The 24,482-nt window shown below is 38.2% G+C and overlaps 1 protein-coding gene across 1 annotated transcript in view; it reads right to left on the bottom strand.

Moving 5' to 3' along the window:
* The window catches only part of PIGK (phosphatidylinositol glycan anchor biosynthesis class K), a 65,107-nt gene extending 42,769 nt beyond the window's left edge, over nt 1-22,338 (bottom strand). The window contains exons 1-9 of the mRNA XM_051625217.1: nt 22,257-22,338; nt 20,684-20,737; nt 18,634-18,725; nt 17,192-17,327; nt 15,718-15,829; nt 15,177-15,273; nt 14,719-14,836; nt 13,593-13,703; nt 9,624-9,796 (exon numbers count right to left, since the gene is read on the bottom strand). Of these exons, the coding sequence (XP_051481177.1) occupies nt 9,624-9,796; nt 13,593-13,703; nt 14,719-14,836; nt 15,177-15,273; nt 15,718-15,829; nt 17,192-17,327; nt 18,634-18,725; nt 20,684-20,737; nt 22,257-22,325 (962 nt within the window). The 5' untranslated portion in view covers nt 22,326-22,338. The remainder of the gene's footprint in view (nt 1-9,623; nt 9,797-13,592; nt 13,704-14,718; nt 14,837-15,176; nt 15,274-15,717; nt 15,830-17,191; nt 17,328-18,633; nt 18,726-20,683; nt 20,738-22,256) is intronic.
* Nucleotides 22,339-24,482: the final 2,144 nt, after the last annotated feature.

The raw sequence follows: 24,482 nt of genomic DNA, 5'->3' as shown, positions 1-24,482 counted from the left end.
CAATTCCCCGGATAAAATTTAGACCTACAGCAAGAAGTCTTCATTCCTATTTTATTCTAACTGGAAGTCATGGTTCAGATTCTTAAGTAACCAATAGAAAAAAAAAAAGGAAAAAAAGAATAGTCAGTGGGGAACTATGAAGCTTAAATATTATGTTAAATTGAGATAAACCTTACAGTAACTACAGGGATCATTATATTCTCACAAACTAAAATGAGTCATAAATTGCTAAATATGTAGAGATGTAACTATTATCCTACTATTTCAAACAGAAAGATATTACTGAAATTTTAGAACAGCTGAAACATGCCTATGGCAACGTTTCACAGGACCAGAAATCATCCAGGAAGACAAGTAACCCTTTCTGATTTTTATCTCATTCAAATTGTTTAATACAATTATAATATAATATGCACTACCCCACCTGTCAAATTTAAATAGCTACTGTGGAACTATAGGAAAAATATAGTCTTATCTGCTTCTTTCACACAGTTTACACTTTAGTAATCTTTCTGATTGCATAGCAAATGTAACCATTCCCATCCTTCAGAGTGCTGTGTGGCTCAGGAGGAAATGCAGATGTATTATCTGCAAGTCAGATTTGTCTCCAGTTTAGGAAAGCTTCTGCCAGCAGAACTGTAACCCTGGACTGCAGTTCCAGAAAGGCAGCCATGGAGAAAACATATTGGCACCAAGCAGCCCCAGCCTTCCTGTCCTTCTAAGAGCCCATATGAAGTCTGTGCAAACTGGAAAGCAAGTTGTGCAGTCCAGCAAGACGCCTTCAGCCACTCTGGCCAGCATGTCCTTGGCACAGATTAACTCTGCCCCTTCCACAACACAGTGCCCTCAGCGAGGAGCAGAATGACCATCTGTTCTCTCCTTGCAGTTAATCTCCCTCCCAGCGAGGGCAGCAGGTTCTGCTATGCCAGCCGAGTACATATTAAACTGACTAACAAACTACTCAGGATCAGCTCTGGTATGGACACCTCACGTGGGATAGATGCTTCAGTGGCTTACTCTGACAGCCAGTTTGGCTTTTCCAAGCAGAATAAACAAGCCAGCTTTGATTTAAGGGCCTGTAAAGCCCCAGGCCAGCAAAACCACCTTCAGTAATGGTTAACTTAATGGGGGGACTCCAATTCCTAATGTTAAACTTGAACTTAAACTTTTTGCAGAATCAGTACAAGAGGTAGCCCACTTCTATGAAGTACCCTCCCACATAACTTCTGAAGCTGTGTGAATCCAAACATCTGCCATTTGTCATTCACCACTGAAAAACCAATCATCTCAGAAACATTTTTTTAAATATTGAGATAAGAAACATAATTTTTAAACGATACCATCAATTTAAAGATCATAATCTTCTGAAGATTATTCTAAAAGATTAGCAGAGCTTTTCCTTATCCTTCAATCAGAATGCCTAAAAATGTACAAATACATGGCCAGTATTTCCTCTGCATCTGGTCCCTGCAGAACTGATTTTTTGGTATTTTTTACAAAGCCATTACACAGCAAATTACACAAATATCACTGTAAAATTAAAAACATAGCAACTGAAAGTATGAGGAAGGTGCAACATTGTTAATTGTTTCAGTTTCTGAAACAGTTTCCATTCCCTTAGTATGGCAACAAATTTATATGCCAGCTAGACTTCAGCAACTGGTCTTTTTAATCAGTAATTAAAATAGCTATCATATCATTCAATGAACTTATGCAAAAGCAACTGTGTATACCAATACTCAAGATTTACTCTTCCCTTCCCCCCAGGAAAGGAAATCCTAGCTTCCACTGTGGTCTTGCCTTTTCTTGGGAACCAATGGATTGAACTATTCCTGTCTAAACACTTGGCAGAGGTGGGAAGAAGACACACTCTCCCTATTCAAATTTGCTTCTGAATCCTCATTCCTGCCAGTTACCAGAATGTTAGTCAGGTAATACTGTGCTCTCAATAATTCCATATGGTATGTACAAAGTGAAAGTAGAATTCCCTAAACAATACTGGTGGTTTCAATTCCTAATTTTTGGAAGTCCAATTATTTGAACCATTCCTGCATCCATAAGAAGCATAAATATATTTGGTTATATAAAACCCTAGTAATTTCAATTTGCAATGAAAATATGCTTGTTCCATTTATAATATGGGAATATAGTGCTTTCAGTGGTAATAAAATTCTGGTGCTATTTTCCAAAATCTAAACACGACTCTACACATATACACAAAGCAGGAACTCCCACTTCACTTTGTGGAAGAGAAATCCTGCCTGTCTTTATGCAAAATCTGACCTCTAGGCAGATGACTAAGGGGTTTTCAGGCTTTTTATTTCTTCTTCAATATTATGTAAAGTTGTGGCCAATCCAGTCTTGTTTTTTGTAACAGAAACTGGCACAACAGAGATGGGCTGTCACCATTCTATGAAAACTGAACATCCACAGTTGCCACTATATTATTCCCTTGCAGGCCCAAGAACTTATAAATAGTAACTGGAGCCAAATGAATGAAGTTCACCAGGATTCAAAAGACCAGGAGACATTCAACCCCTGAACAGCTATTCCTCTTAACTTCCTTTGTATCCCACTTTCCTCTTTTTTTTTTTTCTTTTTCTGCTTCAGGGGATGAAAAACACTGCATTGTGTTTCATTACTTTTTGTTTGCTTCTCCTGGTATCTACAAATACCAACATTTCATGCAATGATGGCCTCTGCCTGCAAAAATGCTGAATAAATCCTATTTTGCAGCAAGTTCTTTGTTTACAGAATTACTTAATGTTTTCTTTTACTAAGATTAATCATACCACACAGATAATATTCTGCTGTCTTACAAATATCATACAATAATCTTAGCAGTAGCTTGGAAATTGGAAGATGTATTCAGCATGTTATTTCCCCTCCCACAGTTCCTATAGATTTCTGATATCCTTCACCAAGCACATAAAACAATCTCATTTTGCAAAGTAATATTAAACAGTGTTCAGCAAGCCACCTGTAAATTCATTTCTTTATGTGACCACAATCACCTCTTGTCATATCCTCTAGTTTTCTTTCCATCCTTTGATGTAATTGCTATTTCCTTGCTCTCCTGTTACCAGAAATTCTGACTAGTGTATTCCAAACAACTAACTGGATACAAAAAGAGTTGCCTAGTAATAATGCTATGCTTTTTCTGAAGTTCAGCTCTTGTCGTCTCACAACCCACACTTGCTTTTTTGCGAAATAATTAGGGTCCTTAGTATGCTCACAATGAAGCGTAACTTCTCTGAGTGTAGTAGAGTCTTCAGAAATAAGTAGTAGAGGGAAACATCTTATTATCTTCCAGACTATCATGCAGCTCACTAAAATCAACAACAGGGCTTTGATTATTTGTATTTAAGTAATAAATTTAAATTGACAAAAGCTATGGTCCACGAAACACCTAACTTGAGGAAAGTCTCTCCCCTTGAGAGGGCTGGGAGATATATAGAGAGATTATTTTATGGTCTTTAAGACATCAGTTATATAAATGTGTTGTGAAGGCAGAATGCCCCCTCCTCCCCCACAGCTTTGGACACGACATGAATTTTCAGTGGCAAAAATCTCTGGCCATCTGGAAGGTAATCCCTCAGGCAGTCAAAAAACAAGTGTAAGCTTTTTCACAATATCGAAACGGGGAAAGACTAAGAGTATTTGCATATGCCTTAATACTGTATAAACCTAAACAAAACAGTAATGCTGCTTGAGCCCTGGAGACTTAATAGCTATGTGTCCAGATTAATTTCTGGGGCATAAGGAATGATTATGTGTTCGTGGCCACTAAATTCCAAAGTCCTAGCAGTCCTATAATCACCGCATCAAGCTGCCTGTTTGTTCTTTGCCCTCAGTTTTTTCACCTCCTAGAAATTTTCTTCTTAATCACACCAAAAGTGTATCCTAACAAGCATCAACAGCAGCTCTGGTACATTTGACAGGAAATAAATAACAAGAAATAGAATTTTATTGAAATTATCATGCTATCTCAAAGTGCTGAAAATATGTCAAAATTACATGAAAATACTTTCTGGTCACACTTATGCCAATTCCTACACAGAAGTACCTCTAAAAACAGACATTCATTTGTTTTTAGCACCTGGAGGGTAAAGAAAGAGTACCAAGCCTGGACCTCCATATGAAGAACACTAGATAGACTAATGAGCACTTCACGAGACTAGAACTACAGAGCAGCCCATTCAGCTGCAAAAATAAGAGCAGGTAAAGATTGCAAAGGGGGAAGAGGTGAAGAAGAAATAATGAGACTAAATAAGAATACTATATAGGAAAGATGTAAAAAGGAGTGAGTAAAAGAAAAATAAATAAAAACCCTACTCTGAACTTATGATTTCTAGATATTCTTGGCTGATACTAAAAGCTACTAGATTTGCTTAAGACCTCCCTCAAAATCTGCCATGCAACAATTTTAGACAGTACCTGTCCATTACCTAACACTATGATGTGCACAAATCAAAGAGCATATGCAAGTCACTTATGGAGAACATGGAACTTCTGGAGTTGATTCAAAAGCTTAAGTTAATAAAAATATTGCTATTGACTTGCATGTGCCTCACAGCACCTCTTCAGACCACGAGGCTTGTTTTGATGTCAATGCCTATTAACGTTATACCTAGGAGTAACTACACGTAGCTTCAGCAAAGTAGCATTGTACTGAAAACAAAATTAAATTACAGAAGCAAAACCTGGTACTAATAGTTGGAGGTTTCTCATAGAAGACATGCAGGATGCCACACAAAACCCACTAAAAAGTTGGGGAAGGAGGGGAAAGAATTATCCAAGGCCAAAGCGACCCTGACTCAAGGGCTACAGTTTTGCAATAGAACATAGCGATTTATTTTTTTACAAAAAACAAAACCTAGCAAAAAGCATGGCCAAAAAAATCCTTTCAAATTAATAAATAACACAGTGTTCAAAGCTACTTTTTAAAATACCCTGCTAAACAGGGACTATAATTACCAGGCATAAAACTTTAGTATACGTAAAGTCTTCCCAACACAATTTATACCTGCAGTTCCTTTTGATATTGTCAGTCATCCTTATTTATTTTATACTGATGTTATGCTTGTGAAATTGTACTCTTCTTTATCATTTGTTTATGTGCATATGTATATATTGATCAATCTTTAGGCAAGCAAAGAAAACCCAAATATATTTGCAAAGTCCTTTAACAAACACAGCATTTGTAGTTAACAGCCAGTATTAGTTCAGTCATCTTTTTTAATTACTTGTAGGCTATTAAACTGCCATGGATCAAAAAATCCAGTTACAAATTTATTTTGTTGTAATGGTAAGACATTAGAGGAAAATACACTACATGTGTAACTGGTTAGTGTGTTTCATTAAAAAAATAAAAAGACCTATGAAATCCATCTGAAGATGTTTCCAGAAAAATAATACTACTTGAAATTAAGTTTCATAATCCCACTGTCAATTCAGCCCAGATTAGTAGAGCTCTGCTAATTTTTAAGTAGTTTTTCTATCTATACATCTGTGTTACTCTGGAACTGAAACACATTACACCTCCACAAGGTTGCCTTCCAGTGGGAAAAGTGGAAAATAAAATAAAAATCTTGTATCATCCATTCAAATTTACAGCAAACAACAACAACCAAGTTCCAACTCCTCCTTTCCGTTCTCCATCTACAGCAATTTCAACTGACTCCGCAAAGGGTTGCGAGGGGGTGGGAGCCACAGAGACTCAGCCCACCCAAGCCTCCCTTTCCACACCAGTGTGACCAGAAGCCCCAGATCGGTCGCGCTGGGGTCTCAGCCCGTGGCGTTCCAATGCTGCCACCTGCTGCCATAGCATCACACAACTATAGATGCGTTTTGGCTGGGAAAGACGCTTAAGATCGAGTCCAACATTAACCCAGCACTGCCAAGTCCTCCACTAAACCATGTCCCTAAGAGTCACTTCTACAGGCCTTTTAAATCCCACCAGGGATGGTGACTCCACCACTTCCCTGGGCAGCCTGGTCCGAAGCCTGACAACCATTTAAGTGGAGAAATTTTTCCCAACTTGACAACTTGAGGCCCTTTAACTCGCATTCCATCATTTGTTACTTGGGATCAACCATGTTCAGGTCTCCATTCTGCAGTATGGGCTAGAGCTCAGCCCGGGGCCACCTCCTGTACCGTGGGGAGGACAGCACAGACCTATTTCTGCAATGGAGAACAAATACAGCAACTTTGATCTTTTACAGCCTTTACATAAAGCATAGGTGGAAAACACAAGGAGAGGGGGGAAAAATTTATCATAACAACAAATCAGGATGCAAATGAGAACTGGGAATTTCTGAGGGAACAAAAGCTTTCAGAATTAGTCCTAAAAATGATGTATAAAACTTAAAAGAATTACAAATCTGAGGCATCTGGTAAAAAATCAACAGTGGTTTTAGAACAAACCCAGCCATTTTTATTTTAAGAAAAGCCCACAAAGATGAACTTTATCGACTACCCAAAAAAATTACCTATTGGTTCACAAACTGGATCCCCATGGATTCAGGCACACAACGGCAACTTTACTTATTATTAAGTACATCAAACTGAAAATAACTGGTGGAAAAGAAGAAAGAACAGTAAAGAGACAGAAAAGAGACACTAGCACACATACAGAAAATAGGTTGAGGGAACACTACCTATTAAGATACGGCAAATGAACCAATTACTCACAATTATTCTGTTACACAAACATCCTTCCTAACACAAGTGGCAAATTTATTTCTTTTTAGGAAAACAGTCACTGCCAGTAGTACCACAATTCTTAACAGAAGTATTAAATGAAGCTAGGATGGTTTATTTGATGCTGTCTTTAATTCAGTACTGACTACCCTCAAGAGAAATATTCATCCCAATTTTTAGCAATGCTTTCTGCTGACACATATCTTTTCCTCATGATAGGAGCTGAAAAGGAGAAAGTGTTCCAACTGGCTGCAGAGTTACAATCCAAGTTTAAGAGAGACATTCCTCATGTATTAGATGCACTAAATTCTACAAGGCTTCTTCTCCAAAGATGCAGGATTACTTCTGCTCCTTAATGTTTACTTTTTGCTCTTTCATGGGGATTAAGACAAAATATAATCAGCTCAAACCCCAGGACCCCTAGACTGTCAGGTTTTCTGCTAACATTGGCAGCTGCAAACCCAGTCAGGACACGCAGCTGCAGAACAAGCCCTTTGAAGTGAACACAGATTAGATTGAAACTGCTATGAAGAAAGGAAACAGCAGAGGATTCTTCTTTTTATTTTTTAAAGCTTTTACTCACAAATATTCACCTACTACTACATGGATAAAAAGAAAACTGCTTCTTTGGGTTAATTAGTAGTTGCTCTTTGTACAAGCTCAAGTCAAAGGAAATTTCAAAGGCCTCACTTGTCAAATGTCACAGCTTGTGCTCAACAGTTCTGATCTGGTTGCACAGCTACAGCTCACACAGAGCTTGGGAGTGGATCCGTATTATGAAGTAATTGCTCAGCAATGGTGTAACAAAAGAACAAACTTCTATTGAAAAGATTTGGCAAAGTCACAGCAGTGGGGTTAGATGAAGACTTGAACAATCTGTCAGGAGGACTATTCCAGTTCATGCCTCATATGATGGCATCTTCTTTAGCTATTATCTGTGTCATCAGTAGTTTCTCTCTTTTGTTTGTTTCTAATGCCCTTAAGTGCACATATGACACTTGTAACTTTAAAACAAACAAATCAGACCTAACACAGACTGCATCAGAGCTGAAGTCTGTATTTCATTTTCTGGTTATGCTCCATAATGTGAATGTTCTGTAGCATTCTACTGCCACCACTGTGTAAAAGGAAAAAGGTATCAATCTAACAGTGAGGGAAGAATAAAGCAAAGAGGAAATGATTCATAAAGAAATGAAACCAAGAGACTGTATCAAATATTAAACCAACAAAAATTCTGGAAATTATCCTTTAGGAAAAAAATAGTAACTGATATGCAACACAGAAAAAAGGAAAAGACTAAAGATTCTGCATAGATTTTGTCATAACAAAAAAAAATCTGCACACTCAGTAACCAATGTAATACATCAGAATTGTGTTAGTGGTATATATTAGTGATTTGTTAGATACTTCCTGGTAAATACTTTTTACAAATCCTTGAGGGGCACAAGTTCAATTCTACACAACATTTTTCCACTTCACAAAAGCTTTTAAAACAGTATTAGACCAAGAATATTACTAGTTTGGAAGGATTCTTCATTTTCAGTAAGTTTGGTTTAGATCTCTCCCAATGATACCAAAAAGAATAAACCAGGCTGTGCTAGCCTCATCTTCCCCTCATTAATTTACGTCAGAGTGCAATCTGGGGTGTCAACCAGCCATCACACCCCCAAAAGGAACAGAATGGTTTAACTAACACTGAGAAAGTTAAGAATATGGACAATCTAAGAAGTATCTAGTCAAAGATCACATAATTTGTGACTTCTTAACACCCGAAGAAATAAATGGGTGTAATGTTTATAGTATTCTTTAAATAAAACCAGAGTTTTACTTAGTAACTAGTCCTTGAAGAGCAGACCCTCTAAACTTGCATTTTTAAAAAGCATTAACATTTTTAATTAACAAATTCATTTCAAGCTATAATGCTTAAATTGTTGTAGCAAAACAGATCTCTGTCATACCAAGAAGTACTGACCTCAGAGTTCTGTTTAAGGGATTTATTACGCACTCCACTTCACTGTCTACACAGTAGAAGTGCTCAGTATCTCAGCAGAAATGCTCTAAACCTTCCCTGACTTGCTATCCACTATCTCATTCTTTGATTTGAGCAACAGTAAACAAGGTAGCAATACTTTACATAAATTCATGGGTTGAAAAAATACTTAACCCCTGGTATAGCAGACCATTTCAATCATTCTTTTTTTCCCCTCCTAGAGGACAGTATCATGAAACATAAGAGATGCAACAGAAATGGAAGTACAATGCTAAATAAATTCTACAGTACAATCACATCTTCCTTTACATGTTCCCAATAGGTGGCAATAGAATACCAAAAATACAAAGTTGTTTATAACTCTTTCTTCATCCAGAAAATATGAAAACCCCACTAAAACTTTTATCAATTAACTTGCACCAGCAACTTTGTTCAAATAGCATCTCAGCAACAGAAATTCTCAGAACAGTTAATGTCAAAAAGCCAGAGAATTCACAGAAGAGAAACAAAGCATTTATTAAAAAGCCAGTTGTTATGAAACAACTAACTGATGGCTTATACTCAACGTTTATCCAAGGCAGTAAACTGTTATAAGCAGAAATTTACAATAACAAAATGTTTATGCATACTGAAGAATAAATGTAAAGGAAAGAAGAAAATTTCAGACTAATTTTTTTTTCTTGTTGACATCCACATCTTTGCTATCTACCAGTATTATTTATTTACAAGACTGAGTAAAGGGCTGAGCATTTTTAAACTAAGTTTCCAGCTGGCAAATCCCGACTCAATCAGTAGTAGCAGGTCCACACCAACTCCCTGATTCTTTCCATGAAATGACAGGTAATCACAGTTCTTCTCCCACTGACAGTTATACAACTATTTCGTTTCTGTGGCACAGAGCTATACAAATCAAGTTGAAATGACTACTTACTTGCTTTCAAAACCAGCCACATCACGGTCCAAAGAAATTGTCTCCGTTGTAATTTCCACCTTCCTCACACTGCCAAAGAAGTCTGTTATCAGAACACTCTGCGGGTCTCGCTGAAAGAGGTCGGTTCGGTGCCCAGGTGTGGAAACACACAAACTTTTTGGACAGACCTGAAACTGGATATCAAGATGGACAATCATATCCTGTCCCTCATTCTTCAATAGTCTCTACATATGCTTTCCAAAGTGAAATCATTATAAAAAGAAAGATAAATGCCACATGCAACTTGCATTAATTTCAGTATACACTCCATAGGTGAAAAAAAGGATCGAACAAAAACATTAAAAGGCATAAACGTCCTGATGATACATTTCAGAAAACCTTTCTTCTCACAAATTTGAGTTTAGAAATGCTTCTGTGAAACATAACCATCAATTACATCTAATTGATGAAATGCACAAACGTATTTCTGATCTAGATGCAGCAATGCTGCTATAACCTTCCAAAAAGCACAAATGGGTATAAATTCTTCGTATTTATCAAAGGGAGGTTTGATAAAACCTTATTGATTAAACAAGGATTGATAAGCAGCTAAAAGTAAAGGCTTCATAAAGAAGCAAGAATTTACATTTTGATTGTAAAGAAAAAGTCTCTTATATAGCTTGCAAATGAATGCAGAATTAGCATCTTCAATATTAAAGGTGTACATTAAGTTCACAGAGATAACCTGTAAAACCTACAAATTAACCACAGAGTCACAGGGTGGTGGGGGTTGGAAGGAGCCTCTGAAGATCATCTAGTCCAACCCCCTTGCTAGAGCAGGGCCACCTACAGTAGATCACACAGGAACAGACAGGTTTTTAAATTTTCACAAACAGGTCCACCAGTCACTGGATCTAGAGTTCATATACCTAATTACATCATGGGTCAACTCTTAGAAGGTTGCATTCTTAGGACAAAATCACAGGTCCTAAATAGCTCAATGCAGATGCAACCTCAATTATACCAGATTATGGAAGACAAAACCTGTGAGTTTCAGTCCACACTTCCTAGCAGGAATTCTATGCTCAGCCTGACACAAAATATGTTGGCTTGTGTGGTTCCATCTCATAGGACAACAAAGCCCTACATTTAAAAATTCTCCCATAGAGGAAACAATGTACCTGTCTTTTCTTCATAGAGGACAAATTCTACTTCCCAGTTCCTCCCTTCTGCTTTACTACAGTTTCTCCTTCATACCTTGCCTTTTTTTGTCTAAGCCTATGGCATTATGTAAGCATATGGCATTAGGCTGCTGGTCCAGGGAGACTTGAGCTCACTTTCACCTTTACCTGAACCAAAAGATATGAGCACACATATCCACTAAGCTCTTTTTTTAATGATTCCCAGCTTCCTTGTTGGCAGAGTACTGAAGACAGGGGCAGATCAAATCTTTCCGTTATCCCCCCTGTGAAGTGAAAATGAACTGCACTCATCAGCATCACACTTCCAATACAAAGCCACTTGTCAAGGCACAGAAACCCTTTTAAGATTCAGTTTCAGCAAAATGCAATCAATTTTCTTCAACTCTGCTCCAACTACGGGCACAAACATAAAAACTAAGTCTCTGAAGTAAGCTATAAAAGCTAAATATGTGTTTTAATCCTGCTATTTGATGCATAAATCTATGCTGCACTTAGACCATTAAGTCTCTCTTCCAAGCTCTGAAAGGAGACTGTAAATGTCCCAAAACAACTGCAACAGCACTGAAAGTGGGAAACTGATACTGCATCCAACCATTTCTAACCTGTCCCAGAATTTACTACCATAAGATGCCGAGATGAATCTTAACAAAAATGTGCAATGGCACTGAGAGGATGACTTCAGTATTAAAAATCTACCTATCCAGAACCACTGTGAGAAAAGAAAAACTGCAAAGGTGTTACACCACAGCACAGTGACACTAGTAACTGTGGTCTTCTGACATAAAAAAGAAAAGGTAAATGCTGGCCAAATGAAACTCACTTGTTCATGTGTCAATTTTTCCAAATTTTTAAAATAAAATAATAATAAAGCTAAACAATTCCCCCAAATGGTAAGTTTGTTACTTTGACTTTTCTTTAAATTTTTAGATATTTTATGACAAGATATCTCACTTAGAAATTCATTTGAATATTATTTTAAAAGTTCAAATCTGTGACATTTCCATTTAGTCTACTTTTTTGGAATTGTGACCAAACCAAAAGTCACTTGCACAGCTTTATGCTATCCCTTAGCAACACAGATGGAACAGGTGGGGAGTAGGTGGAGTGGATTATGAAAAAAGATGTCTCATTCTTTGCAGGAAAGCAATATCCAAATCTTAGGTGGATGTGAAGAGCAGCTGTTTTAAGAGCGGTTGAAGAAAAGAGGTGACACAATAGAAATGGTGTAACAAATTCATAGTACTTCTAAAAGAACAGATATTTCAGAAAATCAGACAACTGAACATTAACTAGCTTTAAAATTATTAACTAATGAGCAACCTAATGTTTACCCTGTTTGGAAAGTGTTAGTTTTTCAAAAATCAGACTTGGATAAGCAGTATATCTTTCTTCTAAAACCAGCACAACACTAACAGTACATTCTGGTGCCAAAGTATCCCCTGTAACTGTTAACAAAAAATTGGGCTTATAACCTTACCATAGACTAGCCATGTCATTTTGGAAACCTTAGATGAAGGCCTGAAAAGCACCAACTCAAAATCAAGAGGCCACATTTGCTGAAATATGATGTCTTATACAGTAGAAACCATGGTACAACTTGTATTACTTCTTTTTTTAACTGCAGTTCCTTTTCTGGTTTACAGAACAGAGTTCTGAAGTGCTGTTTGAATGAATTGGCTAGAAGAAGATACTTAATCAATAAAGAACTCGCATATTCTTCTTTAACAAGATTTATTTTAAAGTTATCTGTGTCCCATGATCAAAATGTATTAAATTACAGGACAGAATTTCATTCCCTTGGCACTAAAAAATCTTGAATCTTAGTCACTGAATCAATTCTCCATTAACAAAAAATCTATCAGGTGTGGGCTGTTCAGAGTGAATTCTACTACACATCTAGCAGTCAGGGTAACACCACCCTCTGTAGACAGAGTGGCATAAAACTTTTGAGCAGCGGCTCCTTTTATGGCAATGAATCAAAGAAAATGTGTCCTCTAAGTGGTTGCTCTTAGATCACTGACACAGCATGGCAGGATTTACAGATATGAGGCACAAAGCCTAATGTATTACTACAATGAAACTAGGATTGGAACAGGTATAAAGTGTTAATGGAGTAAATAAAATATGGTTACTTATGTCACCTCACCAGTCTTTACATCTAACTGTTATCAATGCATTTTCATAAATTTTGTCACAGGTTATATGGTAGTTAATTTTTTTTTCCTCCTGCCGCATACTGACAGCCACTATTATTATTTACCTAAGATATAATTAAGGCTGAACACCAATGGATTCTGACATATCTTGCTCTGGAATCTAAGCAGATATACAGAGAAATTAATCTCTGCAGGCATTTGTGAGTACACACTTAGAATTTTAACTGTTCAATCACTTTTGCAAAACAGTATCATGGCTGCCTTGCCACACGGCAAAGCATCTGCTAGCCACTCAGCTGATTTTAGCAGCTTCCTATCATTTTCCATGTGCAAATACTTCAACCTATTGAAATGAGTACTTTAATCCTTTTTCAATTAATAAAAAAAAAATCTAGATAATTTTGGTTAGTTTTTTCTGTAGTCAGCAAACTACTTTAACACTAAGAACAATCTTCTAAGTTTTACACTACAAGTACGTTTAATAATGGCAAAAAGACTCTCCCTCCCAAGATGCTTCTGAGAGAAAGTGCAAGAGAATCAAAAGCATGTCAAGAACCCTGCAGACAAAATAAATTAGTTTTGAAACTGTTGAATTCCTTAGCATATTCATTATTTTTTAGTATTCTACTTACTAAATCATTCATATTTGTCTGGCTGGCTGGATGAATTTCTTCCAAGAACTCCAACACATAGAATGTGTATCTGTCCATAAGATGAACGCCAATCCCAAGATCAGGTTGATGCTTAAAACAACACACAGAAATTATTAGACACTTGCAGGAGAGAACTCAGTATTTAGGAGAGGGAATAGAATTTAATAGCACATTACAAAAGTTAAGCTTTTTTTTTTTTTTTTAGGCAAAGAAAATTACTGGCTGTGAAGAAACCCGTTGCTGTCAAGCTGAATAATACAGTCTATATTTATTTTTCTAGACTATATTGTGGTAACCTCCATGTTTGCCAAAAAACAGGGAACTCCTTCTTAATGGTCCAGTACAGGCTTGTGGGCTGCCCCAAGATTCCCAGGGCTTGGAAAATAGGGCTGGGAGAGACATCTTATCTTACAGCACTGTGCAGGTTCAGGTAATCCGGACCTGCCATTTTTGGTCTGGCTCAGATCTCTCTCCTATCACTCCTTCTGTAATTCTGCTGCAATATCATTACAGCAGGTGAAAGGTGGAGGGTATTATTTTTCTTTTAAAACAAGTATAAAAAGTCCAAGATTCAATATGCCCCACACATACCCCTCAGTAGTCTTCCCATAACATTTCTTCCTATCCTAGTGTCATGGTTTGACTCAGGATTGACAATTAAACAAATGACAACGATGCTCCCTCAATGCCCTCTCATTCCCACACAGACAGGAAAAGGAGAGAGAGAAAAAGTAGAGAGGTTCCCGGACTGAAAACTAAACTAGACAGCTTTAATGAAATACGAGTGATAAAAGTGTGTTCACTGAAGAAAAAAAGAATCAGTAAAATGAAAATTGGCTTCATCCTGGCTCACGCCAGGACACCTAGGCAATGCATAAAATGGCCAGCAAACACAGAAATCCATCGTTTTCCTGGTTCTTTGGGACAGCACACAAAAGCAAGCAGAAAAGTACACCTAAAAGTTTAGTTAAAACCACACTTTGTAACTAAACACCTTATACATTCAGCAATTAGAAGGGAAAGGTTTAGTTAAAGGTCAATAGGACCTGTGTTTTTATTTCAGACATTCTGAAAATTGTCTTCAGGATCATCAAAATCTCCATACCGATAAAGAATCTTCTCCAACTTGGCTGCTGGCCAAGGCCATTATATTAGGTGAATAAAATCGTTCATACATGGATGCTCCTTGACAAGTATCAATAATAAACAACAATTCATTGTACCTGAAAGAAATAAAACAATCTCTTTACCCATCTCTCTTTAAATTGAAACAACATACTAATACTTGGCTTTTTAGCTACCAGGACAGCTGCTAGTAACCTAAGGAACAGAAAAGTTCACAGAGATTTATCAAAAGATGCAAGTTTAGTCAAAGCAAAATATTTGAGCAGCTGTAGCTGCAAGAAGCTGAAAACAAAAACTCTTCTTACTGAATGCAAACTTCCATGAAAGTTTAGGGACAACAGGTAGTATCACTGCTGAAGGTAAGCAAGTCCTACCAGTAAGACTTTAGGCATGCTCATGAAATACAGTATCTAACCTTTAAAAAATATGTTTTCCTACCTTTTTTTCTGCCACATTTGTTCAAAGGCATCAGCAAGTTCTACATTTGTGATTTCTTCAGAATCCTGAAATTTTAGGAAACCATTTCCACCATGGCCTGACAGAAAAATCATAAGTTAGGCAAGTATGTAGGTTAAAGGGAGATATTCATCCTGGTTGACCATTTTTCTAAAAAAAGGCAAACACAACTCAACTCTCTCCAAACAGACTCCAGGAAAAAATATTAGTAAAATAAAATATTAGTAAAATAAAATACAGTAAGAACAGTACACACACACCATTTAAACTGGAAAGTATATTTGCTAAGTACTGCCTTACAGGTGTTTTTTTTCTTTATTAGTATGACATGTTAAAAACAACAACAACACCACACAAAAAAAAACCCAACACACAAAACAAACAAATAAACAAAAACCCAACAAGAATAATTTTGTTGATCCTTTTGTTTGTTTGGACTCCTGATGAGATTTCATGCTTTCAAACAGGCCCATCCAAATGAACAATAAACATCAATATACTGTATACAGAAACCTGTAATTACCTGTCATATATATTAGAATATTGCTTCTGTCATCAGAAAGAAGACGTTTAGATCGTGGTGTGCTTGGTGGGATTCTTCCCGTTAATACACGCAAGAAATTTTCCACAGTAACCTATGAATAAAAGCATCAAGTAATTTTCTTCAGAGAAAAAATATTAACAACTCTAGGCTGGGTTACATAAATTAAAAAACGGAACACTAAGATATGCAATGTATCTAACTTGATGTAATATTGCATGGTATGAACTACACAAACAGGAATTTTGTTTGAGGTTTTACTGCAGGTTCAGTCATACGGTGCCTTATACTTTATCCCTCTTGCTTTATTATATCCAGTTAAGTCTACTGCCATTATAGTTTCAGTACTTGAAGGGTGGCTACAAAGATGGAGAGTCCCTGTTTACAAGGAGTCACATAGAAAAGACAAGGGGTAATGGGCACAAATTGCTCCTGGGAAGATTCCGATTGGACACAAGAGGTAAATTTTTCACCATGAGGACAATCAAACATTGGAATAGTCTCCCAAAGGAAGTGGTAGATTCCCCCACATTGGACAATTTAAAAGTCTCAGCTTGACTGGGTACTGAGCCATCTCATATAAACTATATTATTACCTAGAAAGGTTGGACCAGATGTCTTTGAGGTCCCTTCCAACCTGGCATTCTATGATTCTAAATACATTTTTGTTGATCTGAAAACCTGTCACTGTATATCTTTATTCTGTCAAAGCTGCTCAGGTACTCAAAAAATTCTCCAATATTATTCTGTGTTACCATGGAAAAATAAAAGTTTAATTTCCCTCTGCAACTCAGAAAAAGAAAAAACAAGATCAATTTCAGATTCATAAGTCTTTGAGTGATCAGGTAAACCCCATCTGGATGGTGATTGTAAAACATCCTATAAAACACCACTTCCTCTTCATTCAAGCTCAAAGACTAACAACAAATCCATACTCAGGAAAAAAGAATGACAAAAACCCCATATCTCTATTTCAGTGTTGTATCTTCACTTCTTTACATAGAGCTTCAGAGAAATAAAACATCTACTATGTAATTAAGAATGCTCCTTTAACCCTTTAGTGATGATTATGTAGCACTATTAAACCGCGCAATTGATATCCAGATTAAGATAACTGGTAAAGACACTTTCTGTTAGAAGGAATATTGCACAAAAATGATAATGTGATAGAATGCAGATTTTTATATAGTAATTACAGTAATGATTAGGTTATGGCTTTTGTTTTATTTTTATAAAAGCATCTACTTAGGATAAGAAGTTTAAGTAGGTCCCCATAAATCAACATTTCACTTGCATGTGTGAAGTTTCACAGTGGTGTTAAGTGTTTACAAGAGGAGACACTGACCAGCCATTTTAACCATTATCAGTTGATAATGAAAGCCCAGCCCAAAACCAGTAATGTCACCAGGAAGACACTAAAAACAAAGACCAAACGATTGAATTAAAGTGCAGTCACCTCATAGCTTCTGTAATCCACTTCCACATCATCTCCATAGACATTTAGCTCCATGTTTTTATGACTAAACACAGTGGCTGGTTTGGGATTTCTGGGATTACATGCCATATCATCTGCTAGCATTAGGACAATGTGACTACGGTAAACAAGACAAAAATATTTCAGTCAATCTACTTGTACATAACAGTCAAACGGAAATTACAACAACACTGTCCCATGATTACAACAATAGCTTATAACATTAAGAAGGTTCCTGGAACTGTAAGCTTAGTTATAGCCTATTTCCATATGTAAATCCTCCGTATTATAAAGATACCACATGTGGAAATGCAGCTAGCTGTCATTTATGTGCAGGATTAAGTTAGGCCAAAGATGAGTTGAGAGTAGCTGACATCAGCAACTTTATGATACAGACTTGCCCAGACCGAGGCTGGCAGAAGCCTTTGGAAGAAAGCTGGTTGAACAGGTCCACTGTGTGCAGAAACACAGAATGACACTGCCATTGTACACACAGTTGAGTGGAAGCTAAGTGGGGACTCCAGTTTTGGACAAGCCATACAAACTTAAGCCAGCAGAAAATGCATTTTGCAATGATGAAACGGGTCACGCCTCTCCAGACATGCAGAAGAAACTACCAGTTCCCTAAACTAACATTAAAAACAAGAGCCACCAGGATTTCCATACAATCCTGTGGGTACATATAGCCTAATCTTCAGTGGATGTTGGCACCTAAAATTTGGTTCCACTGTTCTAAGTAAATTGTGTTCCAAAACAGCTGGATGGAACTGTGCCAATACCCTTAGAACTTTCAGTAGGAACACAACTAAATGACCCTTCAGAACATTTTGTCCACCCTCCTAACCCTGTTGTCAAAAAAGACAACACTGTTGTTAACTGTTGTGCTATGAGAAGCACAATTTCATGGACAAAGCTTCTGATTTCCATAAAAACATTGTGTAAAATGAATTTTTCAAGGCTACTTTCAATATGCAGGAACTGCTTTGTTCAGGGCCTTTAGAGACTCTCAGTGTAATTGAAGATGTGGAAGTCTTACATTTAGTACAGTTAGGGCTGATAACATCTCCACACTGAAAGGAAAGAACAGCAAAAACCGTTTCTCGGAGTAGCACTGTAATTGCTGAGTGTATTTACACATTTTCACATTATGCTTTCACTAATTTACTATGTGGCACACTTCAGTGGCCAAATAGCCCCTCATGTTTTTACTCTAATTAGCCTAATTCCAACTGGAAGCTTTATGTTACTTGTTGCTCTTTCTTTTGAACATTGCCACACTTCTCAACACACTGATGTCATTACAACCTTTCTTTTCACTTTTATCCAGTTAAACTGGGATGAGAAATACATTTTTATACTGCTTCAGACAACAAGAGAACTTAAACAGCACACCTGCAAGGAATTGTATTCAAAGATTTCCTCACCTATCAGGAATGCCCAGTCTCTTGACACTTCTGTATACTGAAAGAGTATTTGCCACATGACGATAATTAAACCAGAATCGAGATGTACACACCTTGAATTGTTAAGAAAAAAAAAAAAAAAAGCAGCATATTAGCATAAAAACTGATCTGGCACATTGCTTCAGGAGACAGTGATTACATAAGTATCAACAAACTAGTAAATAAATCAGAAAGAAAATAGCAACACCAAGAAACTGATTATATAACCTGCATAAATCTTTGTTATAGCAAAGCAACAAATGCTGAAAATAAGATCTTGTTTTAAAAAAATGTTCTTAACATACTGGCTCATGAAAAAATTGTCATGAACCCCACCAAATATAGAAAGTGGCACTTAAGGGAGTAATTCAGCAACTGTAAGCAGGTAAGTGAAATTTTTCATTTGCTTTCTCCATATCAAATTGAAGAAAAATCAGAGGAAGAGTTCTCATCTCAACAGCAAAACCATCCTGGGCACATTCTTGCACAAAAGTATAAGTGAATTCACACAGAAGCCACACACAAGGGAAAATACTCTGACAACATTTGCATTTAAGGAGTCATATATAATGAAGAGCTAAGTGAGCTCCAACCAAAATCTAACACCAACTCTCCAAAATCTCAGAGGAGTTCAAGTTTGTGTGTTCCACACAGATGACAGCAATTCTCCTTTGGAGACAATTTCCTTACAAGACTTTCAGATAGACAAAGGAAGATGCATTCTAGAAGAGGTGACTTTAAACCCACAAAAACAGAGAAACAAGAACAAGAATTTGAGAAATTTTTAATTGTTTCAGCTTTAAATGTACAGTTCTAATTTAAATAGAAACATCTTTATTTAAAGCTATGTAGTATAACATCTTTTTCTCTAGCCTTTTCATAAACAGAAATGAGTAGCAGCTTAAACAATAATAAAAATTCAGCCTGAAAGGATCTCCCTGAGTCGTGACCATCCCATCAGTCAGGAACTTGAAAAAAGCCCATGAGAATCAGTCCATGAGAACATCTGCCTTTCAGGAAGACTTAAAGCTCTGAAAACCACCTGTGGCTAACCTAGATATGACATTTCAAGATATTATCATCTGCCCCCTTCCTCCACTATCTCCCTTACAACACAGTGGAAAATATGTCTATGCTTTGAGTGCCTAACAGCTGTAAACCCCTCCCTATTTTACTGCTTTAAAAATTAGTAGCAATTGTTATAAAGCTGTATTGTGAACTACTGAAAAATACAACCAGAAGAATCTGCAGAGGACAGAAAGTATAACCCCTTGGACCTTATTCTCTACTTTCTTCATGTGTTTTTAATGGGTACTAATAAAAGCACCTATTTGTTAATAGTGCTAAAGAAGTACTTGATGTTTTAATAATTTCAAGTTTGTACAGTGTAGAATATAGAAATTCTTCCTTCTAATTTAATTAATTACTGTTAACTTCCCTTTTATATTGCTTAGCTTTAGTATCTGGAAAACAAACAGCTGCTACTGAGTAATTACAATAGTGTTCTGAAACAAATTTGTCATTAAGACCTGAATTGTGATTAAGAACCAATTGTGCAGCATGACTCAAAGCTAATAAAAGACTCATGACAAATAAAAAAAACTAAGATAAGAACAGTTGATCTAAACATTATGCTGCCTGAATTTATTTTATTCTAAGCCTGTTATCACAAGGTAACAGATTGAGTAAGAACAAAAATCAGAATATGGTACCTTTTCTGGTCAGATACACTTCCCTGATACCAGAATTACACTTCTGTTCAAGACGCAGTATGGTAATTTGTTTTAATGCTGTCAGAACTTTTGTTTTATGAATTCTGCCATATAGCTAGATGTTATGAGTGCTTGAAATGCAGCCACACTGAAGAGATAATTTTATTGAAGTGTAATAAGTTGGCAGGCACGATTTCAAATTTATTCAAGTCTTCATCTTTCCATTTCTTTCAAATGAACAGAATTATTGAATGACTGTTTCAATTATGATGAAAAATCGTCAACGTTATTGGAAGGCAACAACTTGGACCACCACTTACCAAAACTGCCCAGTTATTTGTATGTCCACTTCTAAAGAAGTGTTCTGCTTGATCCTGAAAAATGAAGAAAATATTAGATGCTTTTCAGCAAGAAGAAGGGACTGCCCATATTATTATTGTTTCCACAAAACAGTGTTCAACACATATTTTTCACACCTTAATACTAAATAACCCTTACAAAAGCTTCAAAAGCAGTAGTCTTTCTTATTCCATTTTGTCAATTTCATGCAAGCTACTTGTTCCAAATCTTTTCCTGAAACTTACTAACTAGCAAAGGAGAAAGGAACTATTAGTCACTTTCAGCTCAGTTAAAAAAAAAAAGTCTACCCATCTCTATTCCAAAGGACATCTCAAGAACAAAATAAAATTATTTATTGACCTGCAGTTTATTGCTTAATGAGAAAAGGGAATAATTTCTTGGATTAATTTCTATATTCACTGATCCTCTCATCTTTTCAAAAGAGGGTAAGTGAATCTACAATTTTAACCCATTTTAAATCCAAGGTGGTTATGCCTATCTTCCAAAATCAGGAGCCATGACAGCAACAACCTTCTCTGTATAATTTGTGTTATCTATAGTTCCTACTGTGCTTTACAAAGGAGAAGGCCCTTTTTCTGTAACAGATAGCATAAATCAGGACACAGAAAGGGCCTGAGGTAAAGGAACAAATCTGTCACAAGACAAGAATCCAGACTTCCCAATTCTTAATCAGACTCAACTCTCTGAGGGTTAGTGGGCTGGTACCAGTGATCTCATGATAAACAGTCACAGAAAAAGTGCTTGTTACAATATACGTAAAGCATGCTGTACTTGGTGTGGCAAACAATCAGCAGTGTAATTAGTAATCCAAAGACTCTAAAAATATTTCTATTTGTAATTAATTAAATTAATTTTTTAGTAAAACAGACTTCAGATGCAAACAACACTCCAGGTGTAGTGTGGGCGCTGTGAATACAGCATCATTGCCCAAATGTGAAATCACTCCCACCTGAAAAAAAAAAAAAGTACATTGGCTCCTTCAGTGTGCAAATGTCTCACACCTGCGAACCGCAGGTGTGGGCACAGGGAACCGAGCCCAGGTGAGCCCGAGCCCAGCACCCACCCTGCTGTGCAGGAAGAAAATCATTCACACAACTTCGCCAGCAGAAGCCCGGGAACGGAACGTGAAACACCGACTACTTAACGTTACATTGCACAGCGAAAGAGACGCCGCGTTTCGGAAACCTGTAGATGTATTTAAAAAACAAACCCTGCCTTTTAAACAGTGTAAACAAGCCACAGGTGCCTGCCGAGCCCCGCGCGCTCCGGGAGGCCCCGCGTCCCGCCGCCCGGGGGGGCTGCCCGGCCCCGGGGCGGGGCAGGGCAGGGCGGGCCCGCCCGGGGAAGGCGGGGCCGGGCCGCGGCTGCTCCCGGCTCAGCTCGGCAGAACAGCTCAGGGGTTGCAAAGCTCCAGCGGCGCGGCCTCCAGAGCCTCGGCGGGACGGGCTCTGCCTGCGGGGGAGACGCGGGACCCAGCAGCCCGGAGCTGCGGCGCGCCCTGACCCCGCCGGCCGCTCCCACCCGCCTCCGTACCTGGGCGCCCCCGGCGAGCGCCGCGCCGCAGCATCCCAGGAGCAGGGCGGCGGGCAGGGCGGCCGCCATCTTCCCTCCGCCGGCGCCGGAAGGCGGGCAGCGGCCTCTGCGCATGCCCCGCTGCGGGCCGGGAGCGGGGCGCCCGCCCGGCCGCGTCTTCCCGGCGCGGCGCTCCCGGCCGGCGCTCCCGGAGGCCGCTCGGCAGGAGCAGCGCCCTGCGCCGCGCCAGGCGCCGAGACACGGATCGGATCTGCCCCGGCCTTGGCAGCGCCTGGAGAGCTGGCCTGAAATCCGATGTCAGCAGTGGCAGCGGATCTGCCCCTTGCCTCGCGCATTCACGCTTGTTGCGGGTCTGTGGTGCGGGGCAGCGGCGCCCTGGGGAGCCACGGGGAGACCCTTTGGTGGAGAAGGGAGATATTTGAAAGTAGGTCTTTTGTCGAGACGCCCTGCTATAGACTTGCCTTTGGCACATACGTCCTTCAGAACTGATGAATCATAAGATTTGTGCTTCCATCTGTAGAACTGCTTGGTACGATTCTTATTTCCGCTGACTGATCTGTCCCCACCTTTGTTCAGTGGCTTGATGCCTTCCATTAGTGAAAATTCAGAACATGGCCTGAACCATGGAAGCTATTTCCTGCTCCGTGTACTTGTCATCAATAATGACTTTCTCAGACAGAAGCATATTTCTGTGTATTGATGCTGGAATTTCAATAACTTCACATTTGTTGTTTGAAAGCATCACTAGTTTCCTTGATAAAAATAATAACCTGTGGCTAGGTCACCTTTTCTTTTTGTGCCCAAAGCTAATTAACTTACTCCCTTTCAAAGACTTATGCCCCATGCTCCTTTTCTGTCTGAACGTGACTCCTGTGTGAGCTTTTTATGAACATACTAAGAAGTGCTGTAAGCATCTGCATCCCTCCGTGCCTGCCTGTAAGCTGTAATGTTTATCATCTTGCTCCAGAAAACTAAATGAATGTAGGACCAAGCTTAAGCTTTTGCCTTGCCCCTTTCAAATGCTTCCACTTAGGTCTCTGATGATTCTCAGATGTGTTCAAGTCGTGTCAGTAATTGTAAAGGATTGCCAGCTGTCTTTCAGTTCAGATTTATAAACTGGTGAGTTAATTTCATGCACTTTGACTTGGATAGCTCCTCGTTACCTTTCAGCTCCCACCTGGGGTCAATCAGATAACATGTGACAAATACAAAAGGTCTCAACTCTTTGAAATTCTTTCTGTTAACCTTAGTTCTTTGAACTTATTACAAATATTCATGTTTAGGTATCATATGTTTTGGTCAACAGATTTTCCCATAGAAATAATGTCGTCAGCTGTATCCTGATGATGAGTCTTTGAGCCAGTCATAAGCCTTGATGTTTGTACTGAATTAAAAGTTAGGTCAAACGTTACCAAAAGGTAACTTCAGCTTACCAAGAAACATTCCTGACATGAGAAGTAATGAACAACTTTTCAGTGAATACAACTTAAAAATATCCTATTTGCCTCAACACTGCCAAACCTTCTGAAATTTGTATCACAGGAGACCTTAATTTTGTCATTCTCTGGAATACGTTGTAGTTTTAATAACACTCTTAAGGTCACTGTGTACTATTTGCTACATAAGAATAAACGATATGGAAAAAAATAAACCAACACATTTATGTCACGTAGCACTGGAAAGATGCAAACATAGGTTAATCATCTAGGGAGTCTCCAAGGAGACATCTGCTACTTGTGCTGAGCAATTAAGAACTGTAGCAAATTATTCTTACATGAAAGATCACTTATAGGAGATGTGAAATCTAAAAGACCAGGTTTCCACAGTAGTCAGAATAGTTAAGCTCACTTGTCCAGTCAATATTACTGCCATTTCTCACGGGTTATATGTGTAAGTATATGTATATCTCTTGGTTCTGCAGGCTACAGGAAGGTTTAGCTGGCTCTTGATGTAGAAGCACAGCTGCAAACTCATCAGTCTTGTGTCACATGCTGTCTGCTGCAGCGTGTGAGCAATGTTTGGATCAACTACAGTCACACTGCAGGCGCTGCTCTTTGATTTTAGGTGTTCACATTATATTGCTGCCTTGCCATCCCAGGGCAGAGCCAAAGCTGAGGACACAGTCAATTTCACAAGCTCACTGCAATATTCCAAAACAATGGCCATTGTTCCCTCTCATTGATATGCCACATAACACAGTGCGTAGTTCACTTTTTTAGATCTGTC

The sequence above is a fragment of the Apus apus genome, chromosome 7 (genome assembly GCF_020740795.1).
Source record: "Apus apus isolate bApuApu2 chromosome 7, bApuApu2.pri.cur, whole genome shotgun sequence".
Lineage (NCBI taxonomy): Eukaryota > Metazoa > Chordata > Aves > Apodiformes > Apodidae > Apus > Apus apus.
This window is presented reverse-complemented; position numbering and strand designations above follow the sequence as displayed.